This window comes from Hylobates moloch, unplaced genomic scaffold, assembly GCF_009828535.3.
Source record: "Hylobates moloch isolate HMO894 unplaced genomic scaffold, HMol_V3 SCAFFOLD_2, whole genome shotgun sequence".
In the NCBI taxonomy this organism is placed as follows: domain Eukaryota; kingdom Metazoa; phylum Chordata; class Mammalia; order Primates; family Hylobatidae; genus Hylobates; species Hylobates moloch.
The window spans coordinates 44,625,675-44,644,125 of record NW_026652277.1 but is presented as its reverse complement, the minus strand read 5'-3'; the positions used below and the strand labels follow the sequence as shown (position 1 = coordinate 44,644,125).

Genomic DNA, 18,451 nt, shown 5'->3' with positions numbered 1-18,451 from the left:
GGAGGCGGGCCAAGGGGGCGGGCGAGGGGACGCGGGACCGCGGGGAGGTCGGGGGCGGGGAGCAGGAGGCGGCGGGCGCCGGGAAGAAAGGAATATGGCTCCTGAGGCGCACAGCGCCGAGCGCGGCGCCGCGCAACCGCGCGCCGGACGCCAGTGACCGCGATGGTGAACTCCAGTCGCGTGCAGCCTCAGCAGCCCCGGGACGCCCAGCGGCCGCCCGCGTCCCGCGCGCCGGACCCGGGCCGGCTGATGGCGGGCGGCGCGGCCGTGGGCGCCAGCCTCGCCGCCCCGGGCGGCCTCCGCGAGCAGCGGGGCCTGGAGATCGAGATGCAGCGCATCCGGCAGGCGGCCGCGCGGGACCCCCTGGCCGGAACCTCGGCCTCCCCTTCTCCTCCGCTCTCGTCGTGCTCCCGGCAGGCGTGGAGCCGCGATAACCCCGGCTTCGAGGCCGAGGAGGAGGAGGAGGAGGTGGAAGGGGAAGAAGGCGGAATGGTGGTGGAGATGGACGTAGAGTGGCGCCCGGGCAGCCGGAGGTCGGCTGCCTCCTCGGCCGTGAGGTCCGCGGGCGCGCGGGGCCGGGGGCTTGGGGGCTACCACGGCGCGGGCCACCCGAGCGGGAGGCGGCGCCGGCGAGAGGACCAGGGCCCGCCGTGCCCCAGCCCGGCTGGCGGCGGGGACCCGCTGCATCGCCACCTCCCCCTGGACGGGCAGCAGCCCCGAGTGGCCTGGGCGGAGAGGCTGGTTCGCGGGCTGCGAGGTAAGAACGCGCGACCCGCAGCGGCAGATGCACAAACCAGAACGGCCATCGCCCGCTGCGGCAGCTCCCCGGGCTCCACCTCGCATCCCCTCTGCGTTCCGCCTCCCTTGGAAGCGCATTCCCCACCTCCGCTAATCCTGCCCTATTTCCGGTACCCAGCGCGGAATTCCACTGCTCTTTTGTTGGGGCACATTTATTGGATACCTTCTTCTTCAGGATATGTCACCATCGTCTTTTTTACTGAAAATTAGTGAAAGCCTAGTTAGAGTGAAAGAGTACATCTGGGGTTTTTGTTTTTTTTTCTTGTAGAGGAAAAAATGAACATTACTTGTAGTGTAACTGATGGTAGTTGCAACTGCATATTTGCCAGTGTCACAAAATCTAAAGGAAAATGTTATAGTCACCCGTGGTTTCCTTCTTGCCTGGATGTTCCATTGTCCCGGGCTGAAAAGGGTAGCAGTACAGTACATATAATATCAAGTTGTGGGAGGAGTGTGGCAGATTGTCATTGATGCATTGTTTTGGTGATGTGTGTGGTTGTTTTGGGGAGTGGGAGCTGTTGAGAACACCACAAATAGAATAAAACAATATCCGTGAAGTTATTTGGCCGTTTCTAATTCTAGACATTTTTCTAAAAACAGTTGCAAAGGAAAGATTACATTGTTTTAAAAAAATTTGAAGTATGTTTTTAAATAACTAAATTAATGTTCTTTGAAATTCCACCAAAATGATGAAGTCACCAGATAGCAGCTGATAAATGTGTCCGAGTCCAGTGCGCCCAGCTCTACAAAAGGCAGAAGAGGAATTTTCAAATTTGCCAGTGCCCAGTAAGAGGACGTGAATTTTCCAATACCAGAAGAAATTACCTTTTTACAAATTTTGTCAGAGATATCCTTGGAAAAGTATTTCATTTGCTTTTACCCTCCAAATTATTTTAATCTATATTTTTAAGAGTTTCCATTCTCAGTTGAATTTTTCTTGTTCTTCCCCTTCTGTCAGTTTTGAAAGTCTTGCACAAAAACAATCTAGTTGTTGTTACAGCAGTGTGATTAAAACCAGGTCAGGCCTACACTCAAATCCCAGTTCCACCACTCATTAGCTGTATGACCTTGAGCAAGTTACTTAACCTCTCTGATCCCCAATTTTTGGATTTTTTTTTTTTTTTAAAGAGACGATCATAACGCTTAGGCCTTGACTCGTTGGGAGAATTAAATGAGTTAAGACATAAAATGTGCAGCATGTATTTGTCATGTTGTTAGCGCTTCAGAAATATAAATGTAAACATTTTGGTACTTCTTTTATGGAGGTACTTATACTAGTTAGTTTTATTCAAAGCATGGTGGGGAACAAAAGATCCTTTTCGGATAACCTGTGTGAGTAAATTAATAAAACACTAACACTTTTTAAGGTTCAAAACTGGATTAATTATATGTTATTTTACACCATTTAAAATGTGCATTTAAAAAATATTTACTGAAGTGAGAGAGATGTTCCTTTTAAGTTAATAAATAATGGTAAGTTGCATGATCCTTTTAACTCAGTTTAAGCATTTGATAACACACCTAACCTTGTTTGATAAACTCAATAACAGAATATAGAGAAATAAAATATATATTTCATATGACTATGTATGTAAATTTATTTCTTTTAAAGAAAAATTTCAGGAAACAAAATGAATAAGCTCATAGTCATAAAACCTCTAGCCAAAGTGTGTCAATGGTCTGATTTGTAGGAGAGCAGACTCAGGGCTCGGGATTTTTTTTTTTTTTTTTTTTTAAGAGGCAGGGTTTCACTCTGTCACTGAGGCTGGAGTGCGGGGAAGCGAACGTAGCTCACTGCAGCCTCAAACTCCTGGGCTCAAGCTGCCCTCCCACCTCAGCTTCCCAGGTAGTTGGGATTACAGGTGCAAGCTGCTGCTCCTAGCTGAAAAGTTTTAATTATATAAAATGTTTAAATAAATTGTTATTCCTTTCTTTTATGAAGAAATATAATTGATATTCTTGTCACTTATTAAATAAGCAACATTTGTTAAATATTTAGCACCTACTGTGAAGATAGCACTGTGCTAGCTGCTATGAATACACTAGAATAGCATATCACTGTTTTCCTATGGACAAAAACCCAGAAATGTAAAATAAATAGCCATGAATGGGTTGAGATTCCCCCTGCCTCCTTTGGATACTAATGACAGAAATCTTATATGCACTATGTAAGCAGTGCCCTAGGATCAGAACAGAAAGTAACTTGCAGTTTTTAAAGGTAGGAGAAATGACTGAAGTTTGGAGTGGTCAGGAGTTTCCCTGGAAGTCTCTTGCCTTTGTGACTTTGTATAACTCCCTCAAACTACCTGAGCTTGAGCTCATTTATAAAATGGAGGAGTTGAACCTAGCTTCCAAGGTCCTTTCTAGCTTCACCATGCTCTGGTCTGTTGTTTAATGACATGAATCCAAGATGGACAACAAATGGTCGATTTTGCTCCTTCTACAGTAAATAGATCTATCTTCTTAGCAGAAGTAAAATAGTAAAGAAAGAAGACATGTTTGAGGCCTGTTGAGGCCTGTTTGCAGGATGCATTGTATCTAATCAAGGAATTGAGAATGTAGCCCTAAATATTAGGAAGGAGTTGAAAGTTTCTGAGCAGGAACAGAACATGCTGAAAGGAAATTGAGTCAGCAGCATGGTGTACAGGAGAGCTTGGCAGAGAGAAAGGAGGCAAGAAGACCTGTGGGAGGCAGCCAGTAAGGAGGTGAAGAGGGCCTGGACCAAAGGAAGCCAAGGATGACTGAAAGATTTAAAGATGAAGCCCAGATTTAAAAGCATCCTCAAGTATTTGTTTATTCTTTTCTTAGCAAATTCTTTTTAGTACAAAGATAAAATATGGCACTCTGAGTCACAAAATTTTCTGGATTTCAGAAGTTGAATGTTTTTCTGAATGTATCAACCTGTTAAAGTCAGTTCCTCTTTGTTATTTTAGGCATATATTCTCGGGCTTTTTTTTTTTTCCTAGAGAAACTATGAAGTACTAGCTGTACAAGTCAGGGTGGGCTAAGCTGCTAAAACAGATACCTCCCTCCCCTTCAATACCCCGAAGAACAAGAAGTTAATTTTTTGCTCATGTAACATTTCAGAGAAGGTATTCCAGGTTAGCAGCAGCTTTCCCCCATGTGGTTAGTAAGGGATCCAGGCTTCTTCCCTGCTGGCTCTCCCAGGGCCCTGTCATTGCCTCCGTGGTTTAGGTTCTGGTGGAGAGTGTGAAGAAGGCTTGTCACTGCTGTTTCCTTAAAGGCCTTATCCTAGAAATGGCCCACATCACTTTCACTCATGACCCATTGGCAAAGTTCTTAATCATTTAGCCAAGGATACCTACAAGGGAGGCTGGAAAATGTAATGTAGCCATGTGCCCAGGAGGGAAAAAAATGAATTTCAGCAGATGGCTATTGATGGCCTCGTTAGTGTTCAGGCTCAAATGAAATAGTAAGTCGACTCTTATTTCTCCTAAAATAATTGGATCTTGACATTGAAATTGGTGTGCTGATTGTATTTAGTAAGTGACCTCCCAATGCAATTATTTTATTTTGCCATACTTTATGTAATTTTTATTTTTTCTGCCTTCCCTTTTGATGTCTAAAGGGAAGCATAATTAGTTATAGGAAAGGTTATTGGACTTAAAAAAAGATTTGAACTTGGCTTTGGTTGATGCTACCACACAGAAACTGCAAACATCCAACTCACCGCTCTTAGTTGCTGCTCATGATAGTCTGTGCACAGTGACTGATGAATTTAGCCTGTCTTGAGACTTCAGAACTTAGTCTTATGTCATCACCAGCAGAGCACTATCCTAAATTACAGGTTTTCAATGGGGGGGAGGGGCAGTTTTGCCCCTCAGGGGACATTTGGTAATCTCTGGAGACATTTTTGATTGTCATACCCGGGGGGATGCCCCTGGCATCTCCTGGGTTGAAGTTAAGGATGCTGCTTACTAATCTACACTGCACAGTACAGCCCCCCACACACACACTACAAAGCATTCTCCCACCCAAATTGCCAGGAGTGAGGACTTTGAGAAACCCTGCCCTAGACTGTTAAATTCAAAAAGAAATAATGGTTTATTGCTCACTGTGTGCCAGGCACTGTGTTAAACTCCTTATATTCATAGTTCCATTTTTATCCTCACAACAACCTGTGAAGAAAGAACTCTCATCCATCATCACTTTACTGTTGAGGGCACTAAGTCTTCTAAAGGTTAAATGACTAGCCCAGGGCCACAACTATTAGATGTTGCAGTCAGGATTTAATTCCAGGCACTTTGTGTTGAAAGTGTTTCTCATCCACTATGCTATATGCCGGTAGAGCCCAAACCTAACTTTAGCCAGCAATTATCTGCATCTCTTTAGTTTATGAACATTTATTTATTAGGACATGCAGGATAAATCGTACCAACACAGTCCATGTATCCAGAATTCTAATTGATCTAGGGAGTGGAAGAGCCTGCCTCTCTTATTTTTTTTAATAGGTGTGAAATATACATAACATAAAATTAGCCATTTTAACCATTTTAAGTATATAATTGAGTGACATTAAGTAGATTTATTATATTATGTAAATGGACTTAACACGATTTATTCCCAGAACTTTTTTATCATCCCAAACAGAAACTCTGTACTCATTAAACAATAACTCCCTGTTTCCCCATTCCCCCTTGCCCCAGACCCTAGTAACCTCCGTTGTACTTTTCCTCTCTGTGAGTCTCCCTGTTCTAGCTACCTGATGTAAGTGAAATCAGACCATGTTTGATCTTTTGTGTCTGGCTTATTCACTTAGCGTAGTATTTTCAAGGTTTATCCATGCGTGCAAATTTCCTTCCTTTTTATGACTAAATAGTATTTCATTGTGTGTGTACATGTGCACACACAATGAAATACTATTTAGTCATAAAAAGGAAGTTTGTACACATATATACACACACACCAAATTTTGTTTATCCATTCATGAGTTCATGGGCATTTGCGGTTTTTTTCCACCTTTCGACTGTTGTGACTTTCCCTTTATTTTTAATCTGAACTTTACTCCATCACTTCCTCCCTTTCCTTTTTTATTCGCACCATAATTTTGAACAAGCAGACTTTGTATTTTCATTACTCTGGGGATTTTTTTGAGGGAGGGTTGCTACCCTTTGGGGTTGTGATAAGGTTGTGCCAGTAACAGAATTCATGCAGTCAAAAACATTCATGGGACTTTCTTTTGTGATAGGTACTAGGGATGCAGAGATGAATAATACAAGGTCTCGACCTTCAAGGAACTCAGGGTTTAGTAGGGAAAACAGAGGTATAAGTAAGTCATTGCAATGCCAGGTCCCAGATATGGGAGGATTCCAACAAAGAGAGGATAAGGCCAGGCACAGCAGCTCATGCCTATAGTCCCAACACTTTGGGAAGCTGAAATGGGAGGATCACTTAAGCCCAGCAATTCAAGGCTACTCTGGGCAACATAGTGAGTGGCAAAAAATACAAAAATTAGCCAGGCAGGGTGGCACGTGCCTGTAGTCCCAGTTATTTGGGAGTTTGAGGTGGGAGAATCAACTGAGCCTGGGAGATTGAGGCCACAGTGAGCTGTGATCACGCCGCTGCACTCCAGCCTGGGTGACAGAGTGAGAGCCTGTATCTAAAAAAAAAAAAAGAGAGGATCAGATTTACCTGGAGAGGTCAGAGAAGGTTTCCAGAGGGAGTAAAACTTGAGCTTCATTTTGAAGAATGATGGGGGAATACAAGGAGGAAAAACAACAGGAACAAGATCTGTTCCTGTTACAGCAAACCTGTAACTCCCACCATGGAATGGGCACATTTTCCTGTAGACAGTTGGAGCCAATGTGGGCTTCAAGCTTAGGGGGCTGATATGATCGCTTGTCAATCTGAAGATGACTCTTGCAACAATGTAGAGGATAGGGTGAGGTGGGTAGGCTGGTGGGTGACAGACTAGGTCAGGAGAGGGCTGACCAAGAGGAGGAGGGGTGATGAGGGCTGGAACCAAGGCATATGAGCTGGGATGGAAAGAAGCTAGATAGAAGGGAAACAAAAACCGTCAGAACTGTGGAACCAACTCCATGGGAGGGATAAGAAGAAGGCCTGTTCTAGGGTGAAACCCAAATTTCTGGCATGGTACCATTAACCCAAACAGAAAGAGTAGATTTCCAGAGAAAGAAAAACAAATTTTGGGGGAGGTGAGTGTGAGCTGTCTAGAGAATATGCAGGTAGAACTACATGTTAACTGTAACATATACTTGTCTGCCCCTCAGGAGATGGCTGATTAAGAATTCAGGATTCAGGCCAGGCACGGTGGCACATGCCTTTAATCCCAGCTGCTTGAGAGACTGAGGCGGGAGGATTGCTTCAGCCTGGGAATCCGAGACCAGCCTGGGCAACATAGCAAGACACTGTCTCAAAAAAAAAAAAAAAAAAAATCAAGATTCAGGAGTCAATATTACTTAAGGTAGCAACTGTCTATTCTATAGAAAATGGACAAATAGAGATAAAAAGCCACTTCCCTTTCTGAAAGTGTCCCTGCAATTCAAATGAATACTAGGAAGGATTGTATTCATTCTTCTAAACGAGACTCACATGTGTCTTAGCACAAAAAGAGGATTCTTTTATGATATAAATGCACTGAGAATTTGGTCAGGCTATCACAATGAACTGATAGTTCATATGGATTTGAATCTTTATACCACTCTGAAATCTGGACCAACTGGGCCTCCGAAAGGCCATTTTGCAGATCTGGGCTTGTTTCTGAAGATACATACAGGCCTCTTCCAAGCACTCTAAGTGTTCCACAAATAATATTTCTAATTCCCGGGACAACCCCACAGAAAGGTACTCTTACTCCATTTTTAGATGAAGAAGTGGAGGCTCATGATGTCAGGTAAGCTTTCTCAGCTCTGAAGCGGTTAAGCCCTCAGTTTAATATCATTTGACTCCAAAGCCCTATGTTGCACCATGCCTTGATAATAGGCCATATGGGTTTCATGTATTTCAGATGGGGCAGGTTAGTGTGAGGTGGAAGATCCACAATTAACCTTTTAACCATGGAACTGAAATATTTATAGATGAAGTGATACAATAGCTGGAATTAATTCCAAAATAATTGGGGTGGTACTGGTCCATGGCCTGTTAGGAACCGGGCCGCAGAGCAGGAGGTGAGCACAGGCCAGTGAGCATTACTACCTCCTATCGTGTCAGCAGTGGCATCAGATGGGTGACAACGTAAATGAACTAGGATTGGCATTGAGTTGATATTGTTGGATCTAGGTGATAGATTTGCCATTATATCATTCTCTCTTTGTGATATTTCTGATATTTTCTAAAATAAAAAGTTGTAGTTATTTATTTATTTAGATGAAGTTTCACTCTTTTGCCCAGGCTGGAGTGCAGTGGTGTGATCTCGGCTCACTGCAGCCTCCACCTGCCAGGTTCACGCGATTCTCCTGCCTTAGCCTCCCGAGTAGCTGGGATTACAGCCTCCCAAATAGCTCACCACCACACCCAGCTAACTTTTGTATTTTTAGTAGAGACAAGGTTTCACCATGTTGGATGAGCTGGTCTCAAACTCCTGACCTCAGTTGATCCAACCACCTCAGCCTCCCAGAGTGCTGGGATTAGAGGCGTGAGCCAGTGTGCCCAGCCAATAAAATGTTTTTGAAAGGATTTAGATAAAATAGTTGGGGAAATGGCATTTTTGTTCAAAGCCAACTTTTGTTTGTAATATCTTTTGTGCTTGGAGTTCTCCATTACAGAGTTCCCCAGTGTTCATATTAATAAGTAACATTGTGCAGAGGAATGCACTGTTTAGATCAGCAGTCTCCAACCTTTTTGGCACCAGGGACCAGTTTCATGGAAGACAATTTTTCCACAGACCTGGGGTGGAAAGTGTTTGGGGATGAAACTGTTCCACCTCAGATCATCAGGCATTAATGAGATTCTCATAAGGAGCGGGCAATCTAGATTCCTCACATGCCCAGTTCACAATAGGGTTCTCACTCCTATGAGAATCTAATGCCACCGCTGATCTGACAGGAGGCGGAGCTGGGGCGGTAATGCTCGCTTGCCTGTGGCTCACCTCCTGCTGTGGGGCCTGGTTCCTAACAGGCCATGAACCAGTACCCGCCTGCAGCTTGGGGACTGGGGACCCTGCTTTAGGTGATGTACTCTGGCTTTGCATTCTGGCATTAGCTAAGCCCCCTCTTAAGGGAAATTGGGTTTATACTCTCATTCCGTTGTTCTCCCTAACACCTGGAAACATTGAATACCTGCAATGCTGGGAAGTTACTCCCACCACAACTAGAACAGCTATGGGAAAGACAACAGTTGATTTTGAAGAGTGTCACCAATTTGCACATGATTCCATCCTTAACCATTCTTATCCTATCAGCTCTGCCAAACATGGAGAATAGTTGGCTGCAGGACAGCTATTTTTCCTACTTGTAGATGCAACTGTTTCTCACCCATCAGGATGTAAAAGGTCCCTGTACCCTAAGACTGGTCCTACATACACACCCAATGGGAAAATGGGATGAAAAATTTAAAGCAGTAAATATTTGAGGAAGTAGATAGAGTAATTTAGAAAAAGAAAATACACAGGGCCAAGCACAGTGGCTCACATCTGTAATCCCAGCAATTTGAGAGGCCAAGGCGAGAGGATTGCTTGAGCATAGGAGTTTGAGGCCAGCCTAGGCAATGTAGTGAGACCCCACCTCTACAAAAAATTAAAAACTTAGTTGGGCTTGGTAGTATGTACCTGTAGTTTAAGCTACTTGGGAGGCTGAGCTGAGGCGGGAGGACTGTTTGAGCCCGGGTGGTCAAGGCTGCAGTGGGTCATGATTGCACCAGAGTACTCCAGCCTGGGTGGTAGAGTGAGACTCTGTCTCAAAAAAAAAAAAAAAGAGAAAAAAAGAGAATATTTGGATGTATATCATATAAAAATATAAATAAGGGAGGCCGAGTGCAGTGGCATGCCTGTAATCCCAGCACTTTGGGAGGCTGAAGCAGGAGGATCACTTGAGGCCGAGAATTCGAGACCAGCCTGGGCAACATATTGAGACCTCATCTCTGCAAAAAATCAAAAAATGAGGCGGAAGGATGGCTTGAGCCCAGGAGATCAAGGCTTCAGTGAGCTGTGATCACACCACTACACTCCAGGCTGGGTAACAGAGAGAGACCCTGCCTCAAGATAAATAAATTCACACATACATACATACATACATACCTACATACATAAGAGGACTTGTTTCTTTCCATTTGAAATGTTTCATTCAAAGGCTAGAATTAAATTGCCATAGGCCATCACAAGTTTAGCTTGAATAAAGTATTATTATTTTTTCGAGATGGAGTCTCACTCTGTCACCCAGGCTGGAGTGCAGTGGAGTGATTTTGGCTCACTGCAACCTCTGTCTCCCGGGTTCAAGCGATTCTTCTGCCTTAGCCTCCCATATAGCTGGGATTACAGGCGCCTGCCACCACACCTGGCTAAGTTTTGTACTTTTAGTAGAGATGGGGTTTCACCATGTTGGCCAGACTGGTCTTGAACTCCTGACCTCAAGTGATCTACCCCCCTCAGCCTCCCAAAGTACTGGGATTATAGGCATGAGCCACTGCACCCAGCCTAGCTTGAAGAAAATTTGATAGGAGTTTGTTTTTTCTATTTATAGGCCAAGCAATACCATGTATAAATATTAAGAATCATGGCTGTTCCTTAGTGCCTAGTCGTTTATAAACCATGGGAAAGAATGAAATCATTGACCAAATGAGACAGGGTAACCGTCTTCCCTGGGAGTAAAGAGACTAGCAGTCTCTATTGACATATATTTTAGGCCTGGCCTCCAAAAGAAATTTACACAAAGAAGTGATGTATTTGTGTCCAGGGCTACCGAGCCTAATCTTTGGCTGCCTCTGTGTTATTCTAAGTTGTAATTTTCCGTGTCATCTAAATTTGTAATAATTCTTTAATATGATATGATAGTGTTTCAGTGAACAAACATTCTGCTTGCTGCATTTCTTCTGAGTGAGTAATTCCCTGACAACTACCAGATCTTGGCAGAAGCAAAGTTGGTCATAAGTTATGCTCCACTCTCAGTGTTGGTGAAATGTAAGATGCGTAACACAGTGTTTTTGAATTCAGTGCTGATTTTCCTAAAGGACACTTGGAAGGAAAAGAGAAAATGAAAGGAAATACCCAAATTCAGGAATAGAACTTACATATTATTATAAGACTTAAAAAATACATGAACACTAATGATGAACTCATTTCTTCGAAGTAAAAGGCCTTATGCTATTTTTTCCCATTTCCCTGTGTGGCTTGATTGTGGCGAAAGTGGCTGTGTGAGTTTCCATTATTGAAGGAGTTAAGGTCTGTGGAATCAAAGCATGAGACAACACGCAAGGACCAGGTTGGTTTCCATTTAACAGCCAACCTAATCTAACTGAAAGGATTGAGAGGTTTGTCTTTTTTGGAAAGTGTTAAGGTTCTTCCAAGTAACCAGCAATGTGACTTTACCACACTGTTCATTAATGGGGGTTTGGATGGCCACCATATCTGCTGCTGGCTGAGTCCAAAACTGCGGTCACTCTCTCCAGCAAGCTCATGGAGGGTTACGTCATCTTCACTCAGCCAGCCCAATGCTTTTTCCATCTGCTAAAATGTAGAACATGGTTGCTGATTCCAGTCTTTCTACAAAGAAAGAGAGGAAACATGGATGAATTGCTGCTTTTAAAGATTATATGTTAATTGCCGTTTTAAAAATCTGCTAAGCTAAGCACGCTTAGTGTAATCAGTCACCATGGAGTTTTTTAATAGGACAGCTTCTGCTTTTATGGAGCAGAGTTATTATGCCAGTGGGTTAGAAGCATAACATGTTTCTATATTGAAGTAATTCTCCAACGAGGACTTCTTTTCATCAGGGGTGACCTAAAAGGTTATTACTTGAAATATAATTACATCATATTCTTAACTGGGTTTAGTAGTAGGATAATTACAAAGTTGTATCCACCTCAAATAGGAAGAACTGATAAGTTTTGCACAATTATTTAACTCCTCTGTTAGGCCTTCCTTATTTCCTGTTCTCTTTTTAAAATTTGACTAAGATATTGCTAAATGGGCTTGGGAGCCTATAAAATGATCAGGATTGTTGCCTTATGTTTTGCATGTTTGGGGTAACAGTGGAGTCAGATGTACTCTTAAATAAAAGGTAGGCCTACAAAACCAGTTTCTCAGTTGCATTCAAAATTTGATTAAAAAAAAAAAAAGGGGAGAATCTCCCTTACAGGTGATACTATTTAATTTGTGCTTTATTTTCCCTTTTGCCATTCATGAGATTTCTTAAATAAAATGATTTCTTTTTTTCATTATTATTTTAAAGGTCTCTGGGGAACAAGACTCATGGAGGAAAGCAGCACTAACCGAGAGAAATACCTTAAAAATGTTTTACGGGAACTGGTCACATACCTCCTTTTTCTCATAGTCTTGTGCATCTGTAAGTAGAATATTTCCTTCCACTAATGGGAAAGTTTTGAAAAGATTTGACCTATCCAAATCATAATTAAAAGGAAGTGTATATGCACCAGAGGGGCAACTCGGAAGTTACCTTCTTACCTTTGTTTTTAATCCTAATATTTTTATTTGGGCATTTGTTTATTGACTGTCTTCCTATGGTAGAATGCAAGCTTTATAAGAGAAGGGCCATGATTTGTTCTCTGCTGTACCCCCATTTCCCAAAACTGCGGATGGCAACAGAAGCTCTGAAAAATGTACAAGAAAGATATTTTGTAATTGTGACTAAATTGTGACCAAGTGCTAAGTGACTATGGACTTGCGTTTAACACCGGAAGGGAGAGGCAAAGAGTTCAATTCCAGTTTAGAATTTGGTCAGGTTCTCTTCTGCACTCTGGTAAACATTAATTAAAAATCAGCATTATCTGACCAGCCAGTTCATCGTCAGTGGTGACGATTTTCACTATGAGATACACATGGCAACTTGCCAGACACCAAGAAACCAAGTTAGAGAATTTTTGTATTAGATTTCTTAACAATGAGTACAGTGTCACTATTATTACACTATCATCATTATTGTCATACTATTATTACATCAGTTAACATAAAGTCTGCATAAGAATTGTTTCCAGAAAAATGACTTTCCAAATTTAACTTTCAGAAAATACAAATAATGCTACTAATATTGCTTTTATTGGCATATACATGTAAAAGTCCCCTTCTTTTGGATTTGGATATGTTGTGTCATTGCCTCATTTTAATTCATTATTTCTTCTCAATCTTTAAATAATTGCTGGGCTTTTACTCCACAAGAAACTTGCTATAGGCCCGTCTCTTTCCTCTTCTTTCCTTCTTTCAGTTTGTCTTCCCATCCTCTGGTAGGGGGAGGGGAGGGACGCCTGAGCTAGACTAGCTGTAGGAACCATTTGTCTGAAAGTCTGGAAAGCCACAGGCGATGGATTTGTCCTCTGAATCAAAGGGCGTTCGATGATGGATTTCTGTCATGTCTCATCTAAAGTCTTCATGAGAACAGATGAGGAAGAAGATTTATGACCCCAGAGCCTCCTATCAAACTCCTGTGAGAAAAGTGTTCCTTTTTTTTTTTTTAAATTAGAGACAGAGTCTTGATCTGTTCCCCAGGCCGGAGTGCAGTGGCACAATCATAGCTCACTGCAGCGTCGAACTCCTAGGCTTCAGTGATCCTCCCACCTCAGTCACCCAAGTAGCTGGGACTACAGCTGCACACCACCATGCCCAGCTAACTTTTAAAACATTTTTGTGGAGGTGGGGCCTCACTTTGCTGCCTATACTGGTCTCCAGCTCCTAGCTTCAAGTGATCCCCCTGCCTCAGAAGTGCTGGGATTATAGACATGAGCCACTGCACCCAGCCTGGATGTGATATTTTTATGTTTTAAATTGTTAGAGTTTAGAAACTGAGATTGAGTTTGCTGCCTGCATTAAAATGGTGCTTAAACATTAAACTGCAGTGGCCTTAAATATTAACAAGTTGATTAGAATTACTAAGTTCTTTTCAAGCTTTACATATACAGACAAATTTCTTATGCAAAATAGAAGGTAACCCCTGTACATAAGTCTAGAATTTTAGCAGTCCCCAAAACTGACTGAGCATTAGAATCACTCAGTGATTTTAAAATACATATGTGGTTTGCCCAGATCTACTAACAGAGCCTCCATAATATAGCCTAGAGAAACGAGTTTTTAGATGCAGTGATGAATTTGGAAAGTAAGCCAGAGAAGTAAGCTAAAGACAGAGAGTTTTAGGAAACATGCCTAAAGTCACATAATGAATTGGTTTTCTTGTTTATTTGAGAATGTTGTTGCTTTTTGTTCTTTTTCACGCAAATCACATTTTATTTCCTACGTGAGTAGCTATATATTTAAAAATTTTGTTTTTGGAATATTGTAGAATCTCTGGTTAAGAAGGCATCTTAGCAGTCATATGGTCTGACCTCACTGAATGCTAAAATTCTCTTTAAAACATCCCTCTCAGATGGTTATTCATCCTGCCTCTGATTGAACAAGAGTCCCAGGTTAAGGGACTTACTTCTTTGAAATCGTTCATTTCAGTTTTCTATAGCTATGTTAGAAAGTTCTTCCTTCAGTGAAGCCAGAGTCTATCTCTTGTAACTTCTACCCAGTTGCACCCTCCAAGCCTGCCTATACCAAGTATCTTTTTTCCATGTTGCTTTTCCAATTCAGCTCTTCGGAAGTTTGGAGACAAATACCTAATCTCCCCTAAGCCTTCTCCAGGTTAAGCCTTTCCAGTTCATCCAGCTGTTGATTATGTGATTGAAGACACAAGTTTGAGTAACTCCCTTGATGGAAAGTCCCTCTGGTGCGTGTTCTGTTCATCAGAGTCCCTAAGAAAGCACATGAGCCTCACCATGGTGAGTGGGGCCATGATATTCCTAAACCAGACATTACACTGTGGCTTGTGCAACCTACCATGGCCAGACTCATGAGGTTGTCTCATCATATAAATAATTCCTTAGTCTCTTGACCAAAAACTGTGAAGCACTGTGTCCGCCAGCTGTATGTGAGCTAGCCTCGGACCATAGTGGAGGACTCCTCTTTCAACCCTGTTAAATTTCATCTTGTTAGGATCTGCCCATTTTTCCATTCTGTTGAAATTATCTTGGAACTGGATTCATTCATCTCACATCAGCTATTCCCCGAAGCCTCACAGTATCAGCAGTTATTATCTATATCCATATCCTTGTAAATTATTAAACTAAAAAAGATTGGTCTAAGAACATCAGTCCATTAATCAAGGCTCTTTGGTTGGAGTTCACTTCATTTTATTATCATCCAGCTCAGAGTGTTCATAAACAAGATGACAGGAAAGACTTTTCCAAATGCCTGTCTGAGTAATTCCACCATTCCTCTGATCTGTGAGCTGTTGACCAGATTAAAAAAGAAGTGAGAATAAGCAGGCAAGATTTACTCCTAGCAAAACCTTACTGGCTTCTAGTGACTGAGTCCTTTCCCTATTGCTTACCAGCTATCTTTTTAATTACTAGTTTTAAAATCTTGCCAACAATGTCAATATCAAATGACCAAGAATATCAAACTCATTACTCTGTATGTAAATGAGATAGTGTACTTACCCCTGTGGCTTATGTATTAGGCTGTTCTTGCATTGCCCTAAATACCTGAGACTGGGTAATTTATAAGAAAAGAGGTTTGGCCAGGCACTGTGGCTCAGGCCTGTAATACCACTACTTTGTCAGGCTGAAGCAGGTGTAATGGTGAGCCAAGAGTTCAAACTTAGCCTGGACAACAAGGTGAAACCCCCTCTCTACAAAAAATACAAAAATTAGCTGGGCATGGTGGCACGCACCTGTAGTCCCAGCTACCCAGGAGGCTGAGGTGGGAAAATTGTTTGAAGCTGGGAGTCAGTGATTGCAGTGAGCTGTGATTGCAACACTGCACTCCATCCAGCCTGAGCGGCAGAGCAAGACCCTGTCTCAAAAAATAAATAAATAAATAAATAGAAAAGAAAGAAAAAAGATTTAATTGGCTCATGGTTCTCCAGGCTGTAAGGGAAGCATAGCTCCAGCATCTGCTTCTGGGGAGGCCTCAGGAAGCTGTTACTCATGGCGGAAGGTGAAGCAGGAGCTTGCACATCATGTGGCAAAAGCAGGAGCAAGAGAGAGAGAGTGGGGCAGGGAAGAAGCCCCACACTTTTAAATGACCAGATCGCGTGAGAAATCACTCGTTACCTCAAGGACAGTACCAAGAGGATGGTACTAAATTATTCCTGAGAAATCCACCCCCATGATCTGATCACCTCGTACCAGGCCCCACCTTCAGCATTGGGGATTGCGTTTCAACATGAGATTTGGATGGGGACAACATCCAAACTATATCACCTTGTATTAAGTAGGTAGAGTTTTAGAAAGCAGTTTGACATAGAAAAGTACAGATTTTTTTTTTGCATCAGACAGACCTGAGTTAAAATCCCAGCTCCACTGCTAACATGCTAGGTAAATGTGGGCAAGTTAATTAACCTTTCTAAGCCTTTGTTTCCTCACTCGTAAGACAAGTATTTGGAAATATCATTGTGAAGATTAGAAATAATACATGAAAAGATCCTAGGATGCTGTCTGTCATACAGTAATAGTAGTAAGAAGTTATTCTTGCCAAAGATTGTTGAGAATGGCAGAATTATCTCAGTTCTAAGAGCTATAGTTTCTAATTCTTTGAGCCAGACTCAGATTCTTTTGGAGCAACTAACTGCTCACCAAGAGCTTATTTTCCATCTTACCAATGAGGTTATGTCCCCTGTGTTTTAAAAATCAGTCTACTTAACCAGGAGAACAGAAATGGCATGAGAATTAAGTAATCTCACTTTCTCTGTAATTTAGGATTTATTCCTACTCGAAACCTGAGAGTTGCTATGAATTCGCCATTAAAGCACTTATTAATATACATGCATTGCTGTTATAAATAGCAATAGTATTGCTATTGTGTGAGTTAGGTGTTAAAGTTAAAGAAAGGAATAAAGAATATTTAGAAGTTCTTTGAAAACAGTGTCTGGGTACAGTGGCTCATGCCTGTAATCTCAGCACTTTGGGAGGCCGAGGCAGGCAGATCACTTGAGGTCAGGAGTTCAAGGCCAGCCTGGGCAACTTGGCAAGACCTCGTCTCTACAAAATATACAAAAATTAGTTGGGCATGGTGACATGCACCTGTAATCCCAGCTACTTAGGAGGCTGAAGCACAAGAACCTGGGAGGCAGAGGTTGCAGTGAGCCAAGATTGTACCACTGCACTCCAGCCTGGGCAATAGAGTGAGACTCTGTCTCAAAAAAAAAAAAAAAAAGAGCAAGAAAGAAAGAAAGAAGAAAGGGAAAGGAAAGGAGGAAGGAAGGAAGGAAGGAAGGAGAGAAAAAGAAAAAAGAAAGGGAAAGGAGGAAGGAAGGAGAGAGAGAGAGAGAGAAAGGAAAGAAAGAAAGAGAAAGAAAGGAAAAGAAAGAAAGAAAGAAAGAGAAAAAAGAAAGGAAAAAAATGCAAGGAAGGTATTTGGTGAATCTATAATAAAAATATATTTGCAATTTCCTTTTTCTGTGCTCTCTACTCATTTTATAAAATTGAGTAAAAAATCTATAAGTTTAAACACAATAATAGAAATCACAAAAGTTAGCTGAGTCAACATTGTAGAAATGTAATATTTCTGTATGTCAAAGAAATAGGCAACATTAAAAAGCAGAAAGCATGGCCGGGCGCGGTGGCTCACACCTGTAATCCCAGCACTTTGGGAGGCCAAGGCGGGTGGATCATGAGGTCAGGAGATCGAGACCATCTTGGCTAACATGGTGAAACCCCGTCTCTACTAAAAATACAAAAAATTAGCCGGGCGCGGTGGCGGGTGCCTGTAGTCCCAGCTACTCGGGAGGCTGAGGCAGCAGAATGGCATGAAGCCGGGAGGTGGAGCTTGCAGTGAGCCGAGATAGCGCCACTGCAGTCTGGCCTGGGGGAAAGAGCGAGACTCTGTCTCAAAAAAAAAAAAAAAAGCAGAAAGCAATTACAAAGAATGATTATAAGAAACATCACAAAGGGTTAATATTTTAACACATTTGAAGCTCCAAAATCACTGAGAAAAACAGTAGACGTCCATAAATATTTTATAGAGTAGAAAAAATAGGCCAGGCACGGTGGCTTATGCCTGTAATTCCAGCACTTTGGGAGGCTGAGGAGGGTGGATCATGAGGTCAGGAGTTCAAGACCAGCCTGGCCAAGTTGGTGAAACCCCATCTCTACTAAAAAGACAAAAATTAGCCAGGTGTGGTGGCAGGTGCCTGTAATCCCAGCTACTCGGGAGGCTGAGCCAGAGAATTGCTTAAACCCTTAAACCTGGGAGGTGGAGGTTGCAGTGAGCCAAGATCGCACGACTACATTCTAGCCTGGGCAACAGAACAAGACTCTGTCTCAAAAAAAAAAAAGAAAGAAAAGAAAAGAAAACAAAAGAAAAAGAATCCATGGGCAGACACAGTGGCTCATGCTTATAATCCCAGTACTCTAGGAAGCCATGGTGAGAGGATCAATTGAGGCCAGGAGTTCAAGGCCAACCTGGGCAACATAGCGAGACTTTGTCTCTATTAAAAATTTTAAAATTAGCCAGGCATGGTAGCGCACA

General features: G+C 42.3%; 1 protein-coding gene across 1 annotated transcript in view; it reads left to right on the top strand.

The window, feature by feature from the left end:
* PKD2 (polycystin 2, transient receptor potential cation channel) overlaps positions 1-18,451 on the top strand; it is a 70,755-nt gene continuing 52,304 nt past the window's right edge. The window contains exons 1-2 of the mRNA XM_032143097.2: positions 1-757; positions 12,162-12,275. Of these exons, the coding sequence (XP_031998988.1) occupies positions 163-757; positions 12,162-12,275 (709 nt within the window). The 5' untranslated portion in view covers positions 1-162. The remainder of the gene's footprint in view (positions 758-12,161; positions 12,276-18,451) is intronic.